Source organism: Lactuca serriola, chromosome 1 (genome assembly GCF_051521515.1).
Source record: "Lactuca serriola cultivar US96UC23 chromosome 1, Lser_US96UC23_V15, whole genome shotgun sequence".
NCBI lineage: Eukaryota > Viridiplantae > Streptophyta > Magnoliopsida > Asterales > Asteraceae > Lactuca > Lactuca serriola.
The window spans coordinates 167,594,911-167,617,129 of NC_136408.1; the positions used below are offsets into that span (position 1 = coordinate 167,594,911).

General features: G+C 35.0%; 3 protein-coding genes and 1 long non-coding RNA gene across 5 annotated transcripts; 2 read left to right on the plus strand and 2 right to left on the minus strand.

Moving 5' to 3' along the window:
- Positions 1-2,598: 2,598 nt before the first annotated feature.
- On the plus strand, positions 2,599-9,514 carry LOC145101103 (disease resistance protein RUN1-like). Of its 2 annotated transcripts, none has more exons than XM_079038269.1 (9): positions 2,599-2,799; positions 3,570-4,164; positions 4,852-5,980; positions 6,075-6,398; positions 6,475-7,389; positions 7,467-8,058; positions 8,201-8,251; positions 8,350-8,416; positions 9,382-9,514. In XM_079038269.1, the coding sequence occupies exons 2-8, from the start codon at positions 3,632-3,634 to the stop codon at positions 8,364-8,366; spliced, it is 3,561 nt and encodes a 1,186-aa protein (XP_078894395.1). In that variant the 5' UTR covers positions 2,599-2,799; positions 3,570-3,631; the 3' UTR covers positions 8,367-8,416; positions 9,382-9,514. The 2 variants fall into 2 exon arrangements, with proteins under 2 accessions (XP_078894395.1, XP_078894402.1); XM_079038276.1 differs by having other exon boundaries at positions 6,478-7,389.
- Positions 9,223-10,340, plus strand: LOC145063860 (cytochrome b5 domain-containing protein RLF-like). Its single transcript, XM_079011436.1, has 4 exons — positions 9,223-9,230; positions 9,382-9,515; positions 9,822-9,872; positions 10,066-10,340. Exons 1-4 carry the CDS (start codon positions 9,223-9,225, stop codon positions 10,143-10,145), a joined length of 273 nt encoding a protein of 90 aa, XP_078867562.1. The 3' UTR covers positions 10,146-10,340.
- Positions 10,341-15,788: 5,448 nt separating this feature from the next.
- LOC145072152 (uncharacterized) lies at positions 15,789-17,750 on the minus strand. The gene is made up of 4 exons (XR_013690938.1): positions 17,663-17,750; positions 16,621-16,733; positions 16,254-16,304; positions 15,789-16,036 (listed from the first exon to the last, which is right to left on the minus strand). It is a non-coding gene; the product is annotated as an uncharacterized LOC145072152 (long non-coding RNA).
- A 236-nt stretch (positions 17,751-17,986) lies between these two features.
- LOC145063870 (uncharacterized) lies at positions 17,987-19,344 on the minus strand. The gene is made up of 2 exons (XM_079011442.1): positions 18,763-19,344; positions 17,987-18,685 (listed from the first exon to the last, which is right to left on the minus strand). Exons 1-2 carry the CDS (start codon positions 19,342-19,344, stop codon positions 17,987-17,989), a joined length of 1,281 nt encoding a protein of 426 aa, XP_078867568.1.
- Between the last annotated feature and the right edge of the window lie 2,875 nt (positions 19,345-22,219).

A 22,219-nucleotide genomic window follows, 5' to 3' on the forward strand; every position in this document is an offset into this window, starting at 1 on the left:
CCGAGAAAATTCGCATAGTCATACTTCGGCCACGTCACCTTCGCTCTACGCGTGCCACGTGTTCGAACTGCTGAGTCATCGAGGCCAGCTGGTGAGGCGTGTCGCAACCCTCGCATCCAAAGTGTAGGTCCAACCGCGGTCCGACGCGTGCCCAGGTGACTCCTCGCATACAAGGCGCTGGACCAATCCGAAGCCAACGCGTGTGTATGCCGGTGTCCGAGCTTCGCTTGAGACGTGTGTCCCTCCTCCCTCGCTGCCACCTGCCTTCGCTGACTCACCCTTCTTGGCCGACCTTCGCATCTGCTGCCGCGTGCAGCCTTCTCAGCCCTCGGATCCGAGCCCCTTGCCCTATAAATAGAAGCCTGGGAGATCTGCCGAGGAATTTTAGAAAATTGCCATTTTTGGCCCCCTTTTTCGTATTTTGACTATTTTGACATCCCCCGAAGCCCCAGTGTTAATCTTAACACCCGAAACACGCCCCGAAGTGTCGTGAAGCCCGAAATTTTATTTTTTCGGTTTTGAAGCTCTACCTTTTTAGAGTCCGGTTTTTAGCTAATTCTCCCAGTTTTCAACAAATAAAGCCATATTTAGAGCCGATATGCTGCTCAAATTACTATTTTAACCCCCGATTATTTTAAGGTGAGTTCAATATATAGGAACAATTGTATGTTATGCGTTATACGTGCTATGTGCTTTTCAGTGTTATTATTCCGGGTTATTTTCCCGTGTTATTTTTATTCGCTATTTTTAATAAGCAAAGATATACCTTTGACCTTGTGATCAGTGAAAGGACTTAGATTCACGGTGGTACTGATATGTAGCCTCTGTCCATGTAGAACATGTCTCGTAAGAGAATGACTTCTATTCTATGACATTGGCAGAAGGTTAGATAGGACTGGTATGTAGCCTCTGACCATGTAGAGCATGACTCCGTAAGAGAATGAACTCTATTCTATGGTATTGACAAATGGTTAGACAGGGCTTTAAGCCTGAAATCTACCAAAATGTTAATCCGAAGTTGTATATCTTCTGTGCCGTTTGGGCCAAAAGCTTTATTGATGCATATCAAGTATTGAAATTGTTATGTCTCATTGATCGTAAATCTTTGAATCAAATCTTGAGTTGATATTGAAAGCGTGACATATGATACACATATGCTATTGTTGTTCTTGTTCCTTTTTGCTTCTGTCATATTGGTATATATAAGGCATAAGATTATATTGTATCTATTTATTGAATTCACTAAGCGTTATCGCTTATCCCTCTCAATGTTTAACAATTGCAGGTGATGAGTATCCAATTTAGTTTTATACTGCTGAAAGATTTAGAATAGTTAATACTATTTCTCTGTATTCTAATGTTCAAGTATGTATATGAATAATAGATTCCTGAGTAGATATGAAATGTAATAAAACTTAGTCGGTTTGTATCCAATCATTTGTAATCACTTTATCAATATAAAATATTGTTTTATAAATATGCATGTAGCATGTGTTGAGGAAGTAACTTAAGAATAATGTTGGAATAGTATGAAAGTTTGAGTCTTTCATAAATACGAAAGTTGGGGTCTTTCACGTACTTACTTATAATTCGATCTTATATATGCATGCACTTCACATTCACCAAACATATAATATAGAGTACAAATAATAATCCTTTTAGCTCAAATGTTATATCCAATTAAAAAAAATGTCCAATGACACTAAATCACTAACACTTCATCCGTCTTTGAATATGGGTAGTCATTTTTTATTGTCAAGTTGCATATAGGTCTTCGTTTTTGGAAGCTAAAAAGGATGAACATAAATGATTCTAGTAGCAGGTTTATTTGGAATGGAGAGAAGTGGCAAGGTGACGACGACAATGTAGATATGCAAGAAATGGATGACAACGATGTTGTAAGGTTATTTGTAGATGAGATGGTGGTGATGGTATAAGGTTATCTGGTATGCCAACGTAGATGTGTTCAATGGAGTTGAGATGACAAGCAAAGAGGTAGTCAAAAGAAGAGAGAAGATTTACGATGTGTTATCATGCAAATGACAAAAGGAAACGGAGGAGGGATGAATGGATAGTGTTTAGGAATAACCCTCATGTTAATACTATTAAATAATATATTTTATAAATAAATAAACCCAAAAAAAAAGCAGGAATATAGTTTTTTTTATATGTGATAAAGATCAATCCACAAAATAAAAAAAAATAGAATGCCACATAGGCTCTACAATTCTACAAATCACAAAGGTGACCTTTAAAACTCATCATATCATTTTAGTTCCATTAATTACAAATATAACATGTAAAAAAAAAAAAAAAAAAGAAAAAAATTCACATGACACCTAGATTTTCGCAGGTGATTACCTACGAAAATTAATAAGAAAACCATTCTTTTCATTGGTGTGACCAGTGAATATCTAACAAATAGAAAAAATTCACGGAAACCATATTTCTCATAAATATATCTTCTGAAAATCAATAATTTTCATAGGTAACAGTTGTTTTTTTTTTGTTTTTTTTTTTTTAGTTTACATAAGTCCAAGTCTGCAAAAATCTTAATGACTAAGGAAAGAAAAGGACTTATCTACCATTCCATTTACTATTATATCATTTAAGTCCTCCAACCCAACATTCTGTCTCGATCTCTCTCACGTCTCCCTTCCTTCCTCGTTGACTCGCCGTTTACCGGGCGACTTCTCGCCGTTCGCTCTGTAGTTTTCTGTCGTTATCCTTCTGCGTCGCGTCGTCGTTCTTCATCCGCTATTCTCGCCGTTTCAGGTCTTGTTGTTGCTCTGTAGACAGGTAACTATGAAGGCAGATTTTTACCATTTAGTTTACACAATTTTATCTCATTAATCAAATTATAATAATCAGTTTCTTCAGGTGATTACCGATTCGATAATCTAAATTACTTTTTTTTTTTTTTTTTCAATTAGGGTTGTACAGATCCAACATGTACTTCTTTAACTCCTCTAATTTTCCAATTCACAAACACGATTTTTTACATTTGAATCCTTTTGAACCTGAACGATAATGTTTAATTTTCTGGTGATGTTTATGTTCCCCTTCTTTCAAAAAAAAAAAAAAAAATCTCGGCTTTCACAGATAAGCTGAATTAGGTTTTCTTTGAGCTGCAATTTGATAAGGGATTTCTTTGTAGATATCACAACGACACATTGGTCAACAAAGTTTAGGTCACTCATCACTAAACTCACCTTTTTCACATAATCAAACCTTCATTGGCATGCGATTACTTTTAGCCACTTTCTCATTTGTGTGTTTGGGTTCATTTCACTGACATTCGTTCTGCATGGGTGTGTTAATTACACGTAGGATTTGGTTAACGTCAAGTCCTGTTCTAGGGGTAGAAAAACAGGTTAACGAATCTAATTAACTGAGTATTCAATTTATAATTAATTCACATCTGAATGTTATGGTGATTTTATATCAATACTTAATTCTGAATCAGATTAAATTCACATGCTAACACTCGGAGGTGCATATGTATTGTTATTTAAACACTTCATTTTTTTTTTCTAATTTTGTAGAATATAACTACTGATTTTCTGTAGGCACAAGTGACGAAAACGTTGGATTCAAAGTGGGATAAACAAGAGTCAATCCATAACTCATAATGGTTGAGCTCCATGAAATATCTGAAGAAGCTTCATCCTCTTCAACAACTCATTGTCGTGGATATGACGTATTTTTAAGTTTTAGAGGTGTTGACACTCGTCATAGTTTCACTAATCACCTTTATAATGCCCTCATGCATGCCAATATCACTACCTTCTTAGATGATGAAGAAATCGAAACAGGGGAAGATCTGAAACCTGAATTGGAGAGTGCAATTAAAGCATCTAGGGCTTTTGTTATCGTTTTGTCTACAAATTATGCTACTTCAACATGGTGTCTTGATGAATTGGTGTTGATCCTTGAGCAGCGTAAGGTATCCAAACATATTGTCTTCCCTGTGTTTTATCATGTTGAGCCCACCGATGTCAGGAAGCAACAAAGTTGCTTCGGAGATGCAATGGCTAAGCATAGACAGAAGATGGAAGCAGAGACAAACTCAAGTAAAAAATGTCAATGGGCTCAAAAGATAGAACGTTGGAATAGAGCGCTTACAGAGGTCGCTGATTTGAAGGGGATGGATGCAAATGGCGGGTAACCATTTTTGTTCCTATATTTTCATATGGCGTATGCATTTCAATATGTTTCTCTATAATCATAAAATAGGCATATTTATGATGCATTTAAATTTGGATACAAATACGCATAAATTTGAATCTAGTTTTTGCAATTATGTGATCTCATAAGTTAATTCATATAGGTAGGTTAAACCATCATGCTAGTTTTAAAACATTTGCTATGTATTTCTTATTTTAACATAAGTAAATTCATTTAGATAAATGTTATTAATGATTTTTTTATGCATTTTACTAATAAATCAAAATTTGAATGGTTATAATCCGCTACTAAGTTTTTATATCATTTTACCTTCAAATCACATCATCTTTTATTATGATATTCTAATGCTCACATGTAAGTCGGAAAGGTTAACTTGAAACTATTCACTAATATTTTGTTCAGGTTCAAGAAAAACCAAGTTGATATTTAAGTTTGATGGTTTTGTAGAAACAAAATGAAATATCGTTGCCTGTTAATAAAATCTTGTATTACATTAGACTCTGGCCTTATTATATATAATAATTATGACCATGCACATTAGATGGTTGTATGGTTAAAAGTGCAAATACACCTTTTCAATGTCATCAAGAAAATTTGAATCTCCAATATGTCGTGTTATTTTTTTAGATTGTGTTTTGTGGTTCTTATAAAATCAAATTGCAGGCTAGAGGTGGAGCTTATTGATGGAATAGTTAAGGACATCTTTCGTAGATTACATACATCCTCAAGGTTTCCACTGCCGCAGCTTATTGGGGTGGAAAATTCCATTAAATTTGTAGGTTCGTGGTTGAAAGATACATCCTCCCAAAAAACACATATACTCACTATTTTGGGTATGGGTGGGATAGGGAAGACGTCTTTAGCCAAATATGTCTACACGTTACATTCTCATGAATTCGACACAAGCAGCTTCATTGAAGATATCAACAGGAGATGCGATGAAAAATATAATGGGATGCTTGATGTACAAAAGAAACTCTATGAGGATATTTCAAAACCAACTTCAGTTCAAGTTCATGATGTTTCTACGTACACTTCAATGATAGAGAATGCAGTAGCCCGTAACAAGGTGTTTCTTGTTCTTGATGACATTGGTAGTCTCGACCAATTAGATGCATTACTTGGAAGGAAAGGTTTTCATCCAGGAAGCAAAATCATAATAACTACAAAGGACGCGTGGTTGACAGAGAGCTGTGAACTGTTCAAATTGAAGGGTAAATCACTCACGCATGAAAAGCACTTTCTTAAAGGCTTATTTGAGATCGAATCACAAAAGCTTTTCTGTTTTCATGCATTCATGTGCAATGATCCTAAGGCAGGTTATGAAGAGGTGTCAGAAAAGCTAGTGAAGTATTGTGAAGGACATCCAATGGCTCTTAAAGTTTTGGGTAGGAATCTACATAATCGAGATGTAACTTATTGGGATGGGTACATAGACAGGCTAAAAAAAGAAAATGATTCCCCTATAAATAATGTCTTGAGAATGAGCTTTGACTCTTTGCCATCTGAAAATGATAAACAGTTGCTTAAGCATATTGCTTGTATATTTGTTGGAATGGATAAAGATGTTGCTATAACAATATTAGAAGCATGTGATATAGAAACAAGAACTGGAATTACGAATCTCATCGACAGATGCTTTCTTAGTATAGGATGGTATAACAAATTGATAATGCATCAATTGGTTCAAGAGATGGGAAGATTTGTGGTACGTGAAGAATCATTTCACAAACCATGGGAACGAAGTCGATTATGGGGTCATGACTCATTTAGAGTGTTGAAACAGAAAAAGGTAAGAGGCACTGTATACTTTGTTTAAAGTATTTTGTATTTGTATTTGCTTGTTTATACATTTTAATGTATTTTTGCATGCTTTTTCATCTCAGGGTACGGAAAATGTTTTAGGCCTTACCCTTGACATGAAGATAATTAAGAAAGAGAAGTTACATGGATCACTTGAGTTGAAAACAGACGCATTGAGTAAGATGGATAATCTAATGCTGCTACAACTCAATTATGTGCAGATCAATGGCTCTTACGAGAACTTTCCGGAAGAATTAAGATGGTTGTGTATGCGTGGGTTTCCTTTGAAGTCTATACCTTCAGACTTACGGATGGAGAATTTGGTTGTTCTTGACATGTCATATAGCAACATTGAATCATTTTCCATTTGTTATAATAATCCGCAACGATGTGAAAGCAGGCAAATGGTAACTTATCTATATTTATCCTTCTTCCGGCTCAAGCTGATAGATTCACTAGTATTTTAACTTATCTCCATTTCAGCAGTTGATGGGATCTTGTTCAAAACGCAAAAGGCTGCTTGGATCATTGAAGATTCTTAATTTAAGTTTTTGTGAACAACTTCGTAGCCTTGGTGGGTTTGACCACTTCCCTAAACTTGAGATGTTGATACTTGAAGGTTGCATTGGTTTGCTTGAGGTTTGTGAATCGATAGAGCAATGTGTAAAACTTGTTCTTGTTGATTTGAGCTCCTGCAGCAAGCTTCAAAAACTTCGGCGAATCATAGGCAAGTTAAAGAAAGTTGAAACACTATTGCTAAACGGTTGTTATCTTGGTGAATCTCGAATCAAATCTAGGGATATGGATTCACTCGAAATGATTAAGGGTAACAACATTCGCATAAACACAATAACATCTTTGTCTACCGTTCTGGAGGTTGTACCAAGGTCTTCAAAGTTCTTTGAGATTTCGTTACCGAGATCTTTAGTAACCTTGTCACTTGTGAATACTAGTTTGTCCACTGAATCCTTTCCCTTTGATTTCAGTTGCCTAACCATGTTAAAGCATTTATATTTAGATGGAAATCCTATCGTTTCCATGCCCACTTGTGTTAGAAGCCTTCATAGGCTTGAGACACTTAGTATGGAACATTGTAAAATGCTAACGTCAGTCGAGCATGCTCCACATACACTCACATATTTGAGCCTGTATTCTAGTAACCCTTCACTACAAAAAGTTGTGTTTGATCCACAAATGTTCCCACTCAAGTTGCTTATACCTTGGACTACATTAGCACCTTCATCGTTTGAATTTGAAGGCTTGGTCAAAATCCAACCAATGGTAGGTGTTGAGGAAAAGGTATTATGCAGTTTGGGATGGAGTAAGATAGACTTTCCCAAGGAAAAGCTCATGGGAACTCCATTCTATTCTAGACCAAGAAAGGAATCTGAAATCCAGGTTTGCTCTGGTTAACTATATGTGTTTATGTATATGTAATTAATGTGGTGATTAATGAAGGTGGTTGTATTTGGCAGATGTATTATGAATTTGGAATATTCAGCACATTTTATAGTGGTGAAGAGATACCGAATTGGATTACGGATAGAAACAAGGGGCCATCAATATCATTTACCATCCCATCATCTCCTAACAAGCTTAGAGGATTGAATTTCTGTTGCGTAGTTGCATCTCTATTTTTCCATTATTTGCCAGTGATCATAATTAGAAATATAACAAAGAACCTCATCTGGATATACCACCACTACCTTCAAAATCTCTATCTTGGTAGAAATTGTTTGACTTTGTTAAGTCATTGGATGTTTGGGATGAATGAGATGGAATGTGGTGACCACGTTATTGTTACTGTGTGGTGGGCACCAGATGATATTGGTGATGCAGTTAGCAAGGAGTGTGGGGTGAGTTTTGTGTATGATGATGGAGAAGAAGAAGAAGAAGATGTGTTGGGTTATTACAAGTCATGGAATCACATCATTGGTGGAGATCTCACTGGATTTCAATTAACAACCGGAGAATATATCCTAAGCAAAAGGCGAATTCTGCTGTTTACGTTTGATATTGATGAACTAGGTTATGGTTATCTGTGTGGAGAAAGTGCCTGCTTTAAAGGTAGATGTCATTCTTATGCGTAACTTTTATCTAAAGCTGCATGATAATATAACTAAATGATAGCGTTTTAAATAATAAATAATTCATGTTTTGATTTTTTGCAATCATTGTCAAATCTTTAACCTATTTTTTTTTTCATTAGAGAAATTGAAGTTTAGAGCTTTATCTCAAAGGAAGTCCGGCAATACTGGAGGTAGACACCCAAGCTACTTTTTTTATATCACAAAAACTCCTTTTTTATCACATAAGCTTTTTTCTAATGTATTTTCACATAAATAAATATCTTTCCAGGTGGCACTCAAGGCTAAGCTTTGCCACTCAACAAACATAAACTTGTGACTTTTGCTCATCTCCACAGGTCTGCAATTCTTATAATCGGTCCATGAAATTTGCATCCTCACTTTCAAGAAATTGTTTATGAAAATAGAAAACTAAATTAAAAAAATAAATACCACACAATCTCGAAATCGATGTATAATCTTTCTTTTACTTGTTTTCAGAATTAAGAAAGAATATTATAATTGATGTTTTGATATTTTGATAAGGTGAAATTCCATGAAACTACTGTAGTTTGGATTTTTATGTCTCTTAAACCAGCAGAAGAATATTTTTGTGATTTAAACACGAAGACTTTGATTTTGTGTTCATAAAACCCACTTCATAAAACTTTGAATTTTATAAAAACCGCTGTAGTTAAGAGTATTTTTTTTTATAATGTAACCATTAAATTTGAATTAAAATTAAACAACTCTAACCAGAAAAATAATCTTCCTATGGTGTTTTGCAATTCATTACCAAGAAACCCTTACAGTGGTTTTTATAGAAAAAAACAAACTTTCAGTGGTAAAATTGAATCAGAAAAAAAATGGTGGTTAAACCATAAAGACCAAACTATCGTGGTTTTTATGGAATTTTGCCTTTTATTAATAATTTTGATGTTAATGAATATTGTATAAATATAAGTAAAGTCTGTAAGTTTATTGTATCATTCCATTCCATCATGGAATTGGAAAAAGAAACATCCCTCCCCAATAGAATGAAGATCGATATATGCCAAGGAATCACATTCTTAGGAATGTTCCACTCCATTCCAATGTAGTAAACAAAAATGAACTTTTTTTTTCAACTATTTTAATTTGCACATTATATTCAAATTTACACATCATGTCTCTGTAATAGAAAGAAATGAAAGTAAGATGTTGTATTAAACAAATCAATAAAAGTACATTGCTACTTCTTGCATTTACTCTTGTAATGTTTTCATCAACTTTTTAAATGTATATTGATTTATTTCTGAAATTGTTGAAATTTATTATTTTCAAGGATTGAAGGGCAGTCAAACAAGAGAGTTATATCTTTAAGTGAAGTCAAACAACACCAAACAGAAGACTCAATGTGGACTGTTCTTAAAGGCCGTGTTTACAACATCACTCCATACATGAAATTTCACCCTGGAGGTACAATTTTTATTTTTTTTAATGCAAATTATTAATTTTCATAGACTGTTTTTTTTTTAATCTCATTAAGTGGTGTTCGGATAAAGTAGGGTATGGATATATGATGTTTAAAAAATATTTGAGAAATTCTGAAAGAGCGAATATTTGTAAAAAAGTTATTTAACCATGTTTTAACCAGTTAAACGGGTTACAGGTAGGTAAAATGTTGCATAAAGTTTCTCATAAAACTATTTTTTTTCTTATTTTTTAAATATTTTTATTTTGAAAAATTGGATTTGTACAAATTGCTTGCTATTTCTTTTGCAGGTGTTGATATGTTGATGAAGGCGGTTGGAAAAGATTGTACAGCTTTATTTAGTATCCTTTTATTATTTTTCAGACCATCAAACATATTTTATTTTTTATTATATTAAAATATTATTTGTGCGTTGGACTGACACAGAACCAAAACCTCAGAACTATGATTTCAGTGAGACAAAAAAACATATCTATTTTCTTGTCTGTAAAAAAAGACGTAAATGCCCTTCTTCTCCTTAATGTGTTTATTCAGATAAATACCATGCTTGGGTGAATGCAGAGTTTATGTTGGAGAAATGTCTTGTTGGTATTTTGGAAGAAAGCTGGCAATGATTTAATATTATAATTCTATGAGGACCGAAAGAAGTGAAATTTTTATAGAAGGAACACAAAAACATTGTAATATTTGACATGTGAAAGAACAATAATGTTTGAGTTAAAAGCTGTAGCGAAACTGGATGTAAATTTATGATCATTGTCATATCTGCTACATATTATTATTCTTCCTAATAGGATTTAAATTCAAAACTTGAGCATAAAATTACCCAGAAAAATTTACCTTGGGGTGACGACATATGACTTATGTCTAATCTGAGCAATAAATTTACCTTGGGGTGGCATATGACTTGCGTCTAACTTGAGCATAGTCGTTATACATCTTGGATGGTGTCATGGGATTACTTAAATTTAGAGTGATTTTTTTATATATTTTATCTTTATTATAAAAATTTCGTGCTATAAAACAAATTGTATGCATACAGTATTTTTGCATAATCATTAGGCCCAAGAGCAAGCCCAAGCCCATTAAGCCAAATAGAGGGGGACCGCGGGCCACTTGTGTCAAGGGCTGTCCAGGTTGAGAGTGAGTAACCCTTGGTCCGATTACATAATCATTAAAGCAAAAACATACACTTTTAATGACAAAATTATTAAATATTTATTTTTTAATAATCACTCGTGCTAAAATTATTAAATAATTTATTTTAGACAAAATTGCAAAAATGGTTCTTGTGGTATGTAAATTTTTTGGGTTTTAGTCCAAACCACAACTTTTTTGGATTGATGGTCCTTTTGAGTTAGTTTCGTTGGGTTTTTGGTTCTTCCGAATAGTGAAATGACTGTAATACCCTTGGGGTATTTATTTTCCATTTTTCTTTATTTTTTTTAAATCTAATATTAATTTATTTATTTTAATAATTAAAAAAATAAGAAGGTGCCCACCTCTCTCTGTCACACCCCCGAACCAGACGGCGGAAACGTCCGAGGGCTCGCGTGACTTAAATTGAATATCGTCACAATGAATATACATGAATCATAACATAAACGTCACCATGCATCAATATATTACAACTGGAATTGTTCATATCAAGTACATTGTTTTAACACTACACATTCATAACCTAAATAGTTTGAGTACATTTATCAACATAACATCTAACATTACTTCTTATAACTCTTCCGCTTACCTGTTACCTGAGAATACAAGTTATTTTGGAAAAACGTCAACATATGAAATGTTGGTGAGTTCATAAGCAATGTTGTGATAAAATGATTTGTGTATTTTTGTAAAACCCAAAAAATCCGATATTTTCTAAAAAGACTTTTGTTTATCAAAGTGTGAGATCCATAAGTTGATGCATAAATGATTTTAAAAACACACACACACACACACACACACACACACACATATATATATATATATATATATATATATATATATATATATATATATATATGAAGGGCATTTTGTATTATAGTTATAAGATTTCGAACGAGTAGTATTGAACTCCCCCGGAAAACCCGATGTTTTCCAATATTGAAATGTATTCGTGATTACTGATTTTTGTATTGTCTTAACGAATGAATATTGATTAATCCATATTATATATAGTCCTAATCTTGTCTACTTTGATTTCTCGTAAGCCTTAACAAACGAAGAGAAGGGGAGTAATATGTCCCACTACTATCGTAAGTACCTTAGGCTGTCGTGGATGCGAAAGACACGATGGTCCAACTCGCACTTGATTACTGTGACCTTACTAGCTTTTCTAACGGGACACTTTGGCCCACTAGCACATAAAACTATTGAAAATCCTTTTATAAAATATTGGGTCATTGAAGGCCCAATAATATATAAGCGTTATCCCTTCGGGCCCAAAGATCATGTTGGTGGGCTTGCAAGGCCCAACAAGCATAATTTGAAACTCATAAGCCCAAAGTTTGTAGATTTACTCATTGTAGTCATCACGTATCTATTGAAGTGTTTTGAATTAACGTTTGTTGTTTTGTATTGATTCGAGACCGAATCAATTCGTTTATAACGATATTTGGTATTGAAGGTGTATTTGTTTTTCGTTTTGTCGCTAGCCGGATATCTTATATTTTGTCTTAATGAATTAATTTGTTTAGAAGTATGACTTTAACCTTTTTCACTACCTTTCTTTTATAAAAATAACACTTTTAGTCCTTTATATAAAATAATTTCATTTTTAGTCCTTTAAAACATTTTCTTGACACTTTTGTATCATAAACTTGTTGAAAAGACATTTTTAACCCAAATTATATTTAGTAAACAATTTTACCCTTCCAGAATGGTGTTTCTCGGTTAGAACCCCATATTTCGCAATTTTTACAGTTTTGGCCCAAAATACAAAAAGTTTACATTTTTGATCATTTTTGGAGTTTAAAAGCATTTTTGACCTTAGAAATAGTTTTATTTCACTTCATGTCCCCTGTTTTACAGAATATTACAATTCAGCCCCTTAAAAACTCCAATTTTCGCAATTTTGGGCTTGTTGGGCCGAAAAGCCCATACTTAGCCCAATAACTCAAATTTTTGCATTTTAAGTCCTTTGAAAATTTTAATATTCAGGAAAGGGACTATAAAAACTTTTTTTTGACTCATTTGACCTTCAAACTTGGCAGTTTTTACCCCAAGTTTTGTATTTTTAACATTTTAAGCCCTAAATGAGTTTTATGTTAAAGTTTGTTCCTTATAACCTTGTAAGCTATTTTTCTTGACTTGATTAGTGTAAAATAACTTAGATTATGTTTGTTTCCTTCCTCATGCCATAGATATAGAATTATCACCCCTTTTGTGACATATTTATCACAAAAACACATAACATCACACACATACATGCATAAAATCACACATAGCATACACATACACATAGATCTACACATTTTCTTGTATTATCCCCCATAAAACATATGAAAACCGAAAATAGAGGGGTATGAAACTCACCTTTGCTTGATGATTTCGATTTGAAGAAGAAAGGAAAGAAATTTGATGCTATTTTCGGCCCTAGCAACACCTTGTTGTAAATTTCGAGCTTAAGGAGTTTTCTAGGAGTATGATCACCAAAAGCTTGTTTAGAAGAAGTGATCTTGCAAGAGAATAGAGTTATATAACTTAGACATGTAAAAACTTACCAAAGAATGATGATTTTCTTATGAGAATCCTTTTGAAACCAAGAATATTTTCGAGAGTTTGGAGGAAGAAGAAGAACAATATTTGAGAGTATAAGGTGTTGAAAAATGATGGAGTGTGGTGGTGGGGAAATGGCTCTTGGCCATAAGTCAAGAGAGAGGGGAAAAGATCAAAGAATTTTGCATGATGGATAATAGTGTTCTAGATGCATGAGATTGCCTAAATACATGTTAGATAATCATGAGTTGTCATGCTTTAATCCCTCTTTCTTCCATTCTCTTTTTATTTATTTATTTATTTATTTATTTATTTACTTATTTGGGCCAAGAAAAAGGAAAGAAAGAAAAGAGTTTTGGGCCTTTGGTGCTTAATTCCATATCATGGGCCCATTTTGATGATTTCCGGCCCATTGGGCTCCTATGAAGGTTTACAACCCAATTTGTCAAGAATGATGGGTTCATAGTCCATTAGAGCTAATTAGGTTAGTTATGGCCCAATAAGGTCCATTAGGGTATTTTATTTCATTATAGGCCTAATATGGTCCAACGTATTAAGTTTCATGCATATGGGTCCAATTAGGGCCCATTTGAGTGTTCTAGGTTTAAGATAGTTAACATAATTGTTGTAGTTACAAGGCATCAAAATTTCCTAGTTGTGACACACTCTCTCTCTTTCTCTCTCTCAATACCCAAAGATACAATCCACCATCTTCTTCACGACCCTCGTCTTCTTCAAACCCCAACTCCTCACCACCATCTCTCCTTCTAGCCACCAAAAATCAACCACCAACACCACGATCAGAAATCAAGGTTTGTGCAATTATCCTTGCTGATTCTCAAATCAAATATATATCAAAAGCTGACCATCAGCTCCTCACCGCCACTTTCTCACAGATCTGGAATGCCGCTCACATTTGTCAATCGTCGCCGCCTCGATAGCTCCGACTACAAGCCTACGACAGCTCCACCAGCCGTTGTCGTTCATGTTGCAAACTCGGTGAGTTCCCCAGCCGATCTCGTCTCCTCCTGTGTATCACTAATTCTTCCATCTTATATGTTTCCATTGCCAGTGAAAGTGTTGCAGTAATGGTGATTGCAGCTGCACCATGAGTCGTAGGTTTTGGGTGTACCCTTTAAGTTTGAGAAATTTGATTTTAATTTTTGATGGTGTATCTATTCACCCGGTGAGTCATCATAATGACATGATTTTGAAGTGTTTGGGTTAATCTAAGGCGCAGGAATCAACTGTTTGAAAAGGGAGAAATCAGATTTCTTATGCGATAAATGATTATGATAGATGATATGAGTTCATGTGGTTGACTGGAAACCATAAAGAAGACGTAGAGGAAGAGTTTAGTAGATAAACACACACACACACACACACACTTATTTTGAGTATAAACCCTAACTATGTTAGCGATTTCTGATGAGAGATGGTGATCTACAGGCAACAACACTGAGCAGATCATACACATGTGCATTTCGATCCAGAATGTGATACATTCTCTTTGTAATTCTACTTGTATTTTGTGGGTCCTTTTGGTCTCCACACATTGGGTTCTTATGAGTATTATGATAAAGAAGAAATTCACAGGGGGAGGGGGGATCAGAGGTAGAGTCACCAGGATGATTAGGGATGATGATTAGAGTTAGAGTTATCAGATTTGCATGTGTGTGTTCTATGTTCGATTTCACAACCGAAGTTATACAGAAAAAATCGATATAAATTTGTTCTTCGATTGCAGGTGGGGTTTGAGAGAGAGAGAGAGAGAGAGAGAGAGAGAGAGAGAGAGAGAGAGAGGTGGGCCTCATAATTTTTATTAATAAAATTTTAAATTAAATAGCAAAAACCATAAAAAAAATGTATCAGAAGGGCATTTTAGTATTTTCAGTTTTTCGAGAGACCAAAAATGCAACGAAACTAGCTCAAAAGGACCATCAAGCCAAAAAGTCGTGGTTTGGACTAAAACCCCCAAAAAATGCATACCACAAGGACCATTTTTACAATTTTGTCTTTATTTTATAAATAAATAAACCAAAAAAATAATAATTAATGGTAATATAGTTTTTTTATATATTATTATTATTTTTCTTTTTTTGATAGAGATCAAAACCATAAAAAATTTAAAAAAAATGGAATATTATATGAGCTCTCTGAATCACAAGAGTCATCATATCATTTAGGTTTTCCTTAAAACACTTTTTTTCTACTAATAAATCACGGCCACCATATTTCTCACATACTTATATTGTGAAAAATAATTAATTTAAGTATTTTAAACATTTTATATTCCTTTGTACTATTTTATAAAAAAATGTTAGGGAAAAAAAGAGATTACTATATTATTATCATTTCTCCATCATTTACTAGAATATATCATCCAAGATTTATAACGACTATGCTCAAGTTAGACGCAAGTCATATGCCACCTCAAGGTAACTTTAATGCTCAGGTTAGGCATAAGTCATATGTTATCACCCCAAGGTAAATTTTTCTGGGTAATTTTATGCTCAGGTTTTGAATTTAAATTCTATTTGGAAGAATATATGTAATAGCAGTATACGACATGATAATCATAAATTTACATCCAATTTCGCTACAGCTTTTAACTCAAATACTATTGTTCTTTCACATGTCAAATATTACAATGTTTTTGTATACCTTCTATAAAAATTTCACTTCTTTCGGTCCTCATAAATATTTATAATATTAAATCATTGCCGGCTTTCTTCCAAAATACTAAGACATTTCCCCAACATAAACTCCGCATTCACCCAAGCATGGTATTTATCTGAATAAACATATTAAGGAGAAGAACGGCATTTACGTCTTTTTTTACAGACAAGAAAATAGATATGTTTTTTTGTCTCCCTGATATCATAGTTCTGAGGTTTTGGTTCTGTGTCTGTCAAACGCACAGTAAAACTTGTTTTGTCATGTCAAAATATTATTTTAATATAATAAAAAATAAAATATGTTTGATGGTCTGAAAAATAATAAAAGGATACTAAATAAAGCTGTACAATCTTTTCCAACCGCCTTCATCAACATATCAACACCTGCAAAAGAAATAGCAAGCAATTTGTACAAATCCAATTTTTCAAAATAAAAATATTTAAAAAATAAGAAAAAAAATAGTTTTATGAGAAACTTTATGCAACATTTTACCTACCTGTAACCCGTTTAACTGGTTAAAACATGGTTAAATAACTTTTTTACAAATATTCGCTCTTTCAGAATTTCTCAAATATTTTTTAAACATCATATATCCATACCCTACTTTATCCGAACACCACTTAATGAGATTAAAAAAAAAACAGTCTATGAAAATTAATAATTTGCATTTCAAAAAAAAAAAAAAAAAAAAAACTGTACCTCCAAGATGAAATTTCATGTATGGAGTGATGTTGTAAACATGGAGTCTTCTGTTTGATGTTGTTTGACTTCAATTAAAGATATAACTCTCTTGTTTGACTGCCCCTTTAATCCTGAAAAAAAATCATAAATTTCAACAATTTCAGAAATAAATCATATACATTTAAAATGTTGATGAAAAAATAACAAGAGTAAATGCAAGAAATAGCAATATACTTTCATTGATTTGTTTAATATAAAATCTTACTTTCATTTCTTTCTATTATAGAGAGACATGATGTGTAAATTTGAATATAATGTGCAAATTAAAATAGTTGAAATGGAAAAAAAAAAAAAAAAAAAGTTCATTTTTGTTTAATACATTGGAATGGAATGGAAGATTCCTAAGAATGTGATTCCTTGGATGTTTCTGTTTTCAATTCCATGATGGAATGGAATGATACAATAAATTTACAGACTTTACTTATATTTATTCAATCTTCATTAACATCAAAACTATTAATAAAAGGAAAAAAATCCATAAAAACCACGATAGTTTGGTCTTTATGGTTTAACCACCATTTTTTTTTTCTGATTCAATTTTACCACTGAAAGTTTGTTTTTTTCTATACAAACCACTATAAGGGTTTCTTGGTAATGAATTGCAAAACACCATAGGAAGATTATTTTTTTTGGTTAGAGTTGTTTCTATAAAAAAATACTCTTAACTACAGCGGATTTTATAAAATTCAAAGTTTTATGAAGTGGATTTTATGAACACAAAATCAAAGTCTTAGTGATTAAATCAGAAAAATATTCTTCTGCTGGTTTAAGAGACATAAAAATCCAAACTAAAGTAGTTTCATGGAATTTGACCTTATCAAACTATCAAAACATTAATTATAATATTCTTTTTTAATTCTAAAAACAAGTAAAAGAATTATTATACATCGATTTCGAGATTGCGTGGTATTTACTTTTTTAATTTAGTTTTGTATATTCATAAATAATTTCTTGAAAGTGAGGATGAAAATTTCATGGACCGATTATAAGAATTGCAGACCTGTGGAGATGAACAAAAGTCACAAGTTTAAGTTTGTTGAGTGACAAAGCTTAGCCTTGAGATCCACCTGGAAAGATATTTATTTATGTAGAAAAACATATTAGAAAAAAGCTTATGTGATGAAAAAAAAGGTTTTTGTGATATAAAAAAAAGTAGCTTGGGTGCCTACCTCCAGTATTACCGGTCTTCCTTTGAGATAAAGCTCTAAACTTCAATTTATCTAATAAAAAGAAATAGATTAAAGATTTGACAATGATTGCATAAAATCAAAACATGAATTATTTAATACTTAAAAGGCTATCATTTAGTTATTATCATGCAGCTTTAGATAAAAATTATATATGCATAAGAATGACTTCTACCTTTAAAGCGTGCGCTTTCTCCACACAGATCACCATAACCTAGTTCATCAATATCAAAGGGAGACAGCAGAATTCGATCACCACACAGATCTTCGCTTAGGATGTATTCTCCTGTTGTTGACTGAAAACTAGCGAGATCTCCACCAATGATGTGATTCCATGACTTGTAATAACCCAACACATCTTCTTCTTCTTTTTCTCCATCATCATACACAAAACTCACCCCACACTCCTTGCTAACTGCATCACCAATATCATCTGTTGCCCACCTCACAGTAACAATAACGTGGTCACCACATTCCATCTCATTCATCCCAAACATCCAATGACTTAACAACATCAAACCACTTCTACTGAGATTGAGAGTTTCAAGGTAGTGGTGGTATATCCAGATGAGGTTCTTTGTTATATTTCTAATTATGATCACTGGCAAATAATGGAAAATATTCATTCGCAAATCAAGCAGAAATTCAGAGCTAGATCGTTGTCTCCCATTAAAAACTGGAGATGAAACTACCCAACAAAAATTCAATCCTCTAAGCTTGTTAGGAGATGATGGGATGGTAAATGATATTGATGGCCCCTTGTTTCTATCCGTAATCCAATTCGGTATCTCTTCACCACTATAAAATGTGCTGAATATTCCAAATTCATAATACATCTGCCAAATACAACCACCTTCATTAATCACCACATTAATTACATATACATAAACACATATAGTTAACCAGAGCAAACCTGGATTTCAGATTCCTCTAATTCTCTAGAATATAATCCCTTTTCCATGAGCTTTTCCTTGAGAAAGTCTATCTTACTCCATCCCAAACTGCGTAATACCTTTTCCTCAACACCTACCATTGGTTGGATTTTGATCAAGCCTTCAAATTCAAACAATGAAGGTGCTAATGTAGTCCAAAGTATAATCAACTTAAGTGGGAACATTTGTGGATCAAACACAACTTTTTGTAGCGAAGGCTTACGAGAATACAGGCTCAAATATTTGAGTGTATGTGGAGCATGCTCAACTGACGTTAGCATATTACAATTTCCCATACTAAGTGTCTCAAGCCTATGAAGGCTTCTAACACAACTGGGCATGGAAACGATAGGATTTTCATTTAAATATAAATGCTTTAACATGGTTAGGCAACTGAAATCAACGGGAAAGGATTCAGTGGACAAATTATTATTCACAAGGGACAAGCTTACTAAAGATCTCGGTAACGAAATCCCAAAGAACTTTGAAGAACTTGGTACAGCCTCCGGAATGGCAGAGAAAGAGGTTATTGTGTTTATGGAAATGTTGTTACCCTTCACCATTTCGGCTGAATCCATATCCCTAATTTCGATTCGAGATTCACCGAGATAACAACCGTTTAGCAATAGTGTTTCAACTTTCTTTAACTTGCCTATGATTCGCTATCCAATAGCCACCTGAGAAAACCTCTTCACAATCCGTCATAATCCTTTATATTTGCCACTAAGCCGATTGTTTTCCACTAGAACCATTACTATTTGAACCACCAAGAAGTCCAACCCAAACTGTAACGTCCCAAAATTCAAGACTAAAAATTTTATTTTAATAAAACATTACTTAAATCAAAATCATCAATCCAAACATAATCAGAGTATTAATTTCCAAAACACGTGTTCATTATCAGAGTAAAACATTCCCAGGCTGTCTAATCTATGGTGTGTGCCATGCGATCACCCCAAGCTCTTTCCTCCGCTACCGGAAGTACTTGAAACCAAAACTGAAAAACATAAGCACGAAGCTTAGTGAGTTCCCCACCCTACCACATACCATGCATAACCACATACTGCACATACTGGGCCATGCCCGCTATCCTGGGCCTCGCCCCCTACATCGGGCCTCGCCCGCTACAACGGCCCCGCCGCTCCAGGCCCCGCCTGGCTTCGAGCCCCGCTCGGATACATATCTGTTTCACTTAGGCCTCGCCCGTCACAGGGCCTCGCCCGCTAACATATAATAGCACATAAACATATCACATCACATAAGCTAAACACATACTAACGAATCTTGTCCTAAGGCCTCGCCCTTGTCCTGCTACTGATGAGTCATGGACCCCGTTCATGCTCCTACTGATTGTGAGATACGGGCCCGACCCACACTCACTCTCTTTCTAATCTCGGGCCTCGCCCCTGATCTGTTGCTAATGAGATGTGGAACATCATCCACACTCTGCTATTAGTGAGTTACATGACCTCGCCCACACTCACCTCCCTATCAGGCACATACAAGTATCACACAGACAACAAGTATAAACAATTACATAAACCATTTCTTGGGCACCCGCCCGCTATCATTGGACCTCGTCCTGAATATCATACTAGCATATTGTGCCTAGGGCTAACCCCCGAGTCTTCTACTCATAACTACATGGGCCGACATTATGGTCGTAGACCCATTCACACAAAGGGAAACTCACCTGCACTGGCTGAACTTGCTGATGAACCCACTAGCTGCTGCCCGAAAACTCTCTGAACTCCTGCTCCACTCGCTCCCCGAGCTACCAATATCAAAGCAACACTGAGTCTAACTGACCCCCGAAAGACAACCAAGTCGACTCTGGTCAAAGTCAAAGTCCTGGTCAAAGTCAACCTTCCAGGTCAACCCTACTCGCCGAGTTCATATGTTCAGAGTCCTTCCATTCGCGACTCGACTCGCCGAGTCTACCGATTTCCGAGTCCTGACCTGTCCAACTCACCGAGTCTCCATCCAACTCACTGATTCGAGTCTTAACTCGATGGGTTTGGGGGTTTCGCGACCTGACTCACTGAGTCCAAGAACACACTCGCCGAGTCCAAGACAATCTTCAACAGACTCGCCGAGTTGTTCTTCCAACTCGCTAAGTTCCTGCCCAACTTCATCTGACTCGACGAGCTGTTCATCCCACTCGTCGAGTTCCTCCAAATCTTCATGCTACTCACCGAGTCCACTCAAAGGACTCGCCGAGTCCATTCAGATCGCCATACATGCAGAGGACTTTTGAGTCATGCATGGACTTCAAACTGTAGATCTACCCTTCCCAAGCCTATTCCTCACGTAAAGTTGCAAACTTTACGTGTAGAGAAGGAGATCTAGGCAAAATACACCATAAACTAGGGTTTAAGGCAAAGAGGCTCCATAATCAACTCAAGGGCAGATACTTTATGCTTCTCAAGACCATAATATGCTTAGATCCGAAGTAGCAACTTCAGATCTGGCTTCTAACTCAAAAGGGGTAGCTAATCATGGCTAAAAAGCCCCCAAAACTCGTAACCAAAATAGATCTAAAGGAGGAAAACGACTTAATACCTTCAATAACTCAAAAAGTTTCCCCAATCTTCAGATCCAAGGCCAATCCTTGAAGCTTTAATGATTCCCCCTTCTTCTTCTTCCTTCAAATCACTCAAAAATGGCTTGGAAGCTTGAATGGGAAACAATGGGGCTTAGGGTTTGATGTTCTGGGTGAAAGAGGCAGTAAAGGAACCCTAGGGAAGAGAATGAGGCGCTTAAATAGGCTCCAAGTCCCGAATTTAGGGTTTTCCTCGCACAGACCAGACTCGCCGAGTCCCTTTGGCCGACTCGCTGAGTCGGTCACTTACTCCTTGACCCGGATCCCGCTTGGACTCGCCGAGTTGCCCCTTAAAATTAGAGTTTTCTTTCCTTTCTTGGCCTTCCAAACTTTGGGTGTTACACAAACACCCTTGTCAGTTCCTCCATTTGTTTCGTTTTACCAGCTTACGCCAGAACTACCTGGTCCATTCCTCCATTCGTTGCCTTCCAGAACTCATGCACAACCTTATAACATCGAAGCTTCAAGCCTGCACTACCTGAAAAGATCTAGCGGTGGATCTGGTGGTTTAAAAACCCTATATCTAACATTGTCGCCATTGATGACAGTGTGGGTAGTTAATTGGTGTAGTTTTGGCTGAGAATGACGGATTGTAGGCAACGATAGACGATTTCCGACAAGATGATGTGGCGGCGCAAGGTGGTAGAAAGCAACGAATGGAGGAACTGACCACGAGTGTTTGGATCAGAACTCCTGGTGGTTAACACAGTATTGGTTGTAACAGAAAACATCCGACTTAACACATTATTGGTTGCCACTAAGTTGGTCGTTTTTGTGTTACAATCAATACTGTGTTAAGGAGGTCCGATCCAAACACCCCAGGCTAGTTCCTTCAT

Coding starts and splice junctions, on each gene's coding strand:
- LOC145101103 (XM_079038269.1), top strand. CDS start 3,632: ATGGTTGAGCTCCATGAAATATCTGAAGAAGCTTCATCCTCTTCAACA. Junction 5,981..6,074: donor GAGTGTTGAAACAGAAAAAG/GTAAGAGGCACT, acceptor TTTTCATCTCAG/GGTACGGAAAATGTTTTAGG. Junction 7,390..7,466: donor GAAAGGAATCTGAAATCCAG/GTTTGCTCTGGT, acceptor TGTATTTGGCAG/ATGTATTATGAATTTGGAAT.
- LOC145063860 (XM_079011436.1), top strand. Junction 9,516..9,821: donor CATGAAATTTCACCCTGGAG/GTACAATTTTTA, acceptor TTTCTTTTGCAG/GTGTTGATATGTTGATGAAG. Junction 9,873..10,065: donor AGATTGTACAGCTTTATTTA/GTATCCTTTTAT, acceptor GTGTTTATTCAG/ATAAATACCATGCTTGGGTG.
- LOC145063870 (XM_079011442.1), bottom strand. CDS start 19,344: ATGGTGAAGGGTAACAACATTTCCATAAACACAATAACCTCTTTCTCT. Junction 18,686..18,762: donor TAGAGGAATCTGAAATCCAG/GTTTGCTCTGGT, acceptor TGTATTTGGCAG/ATGTATTATGAATTTGGAAT.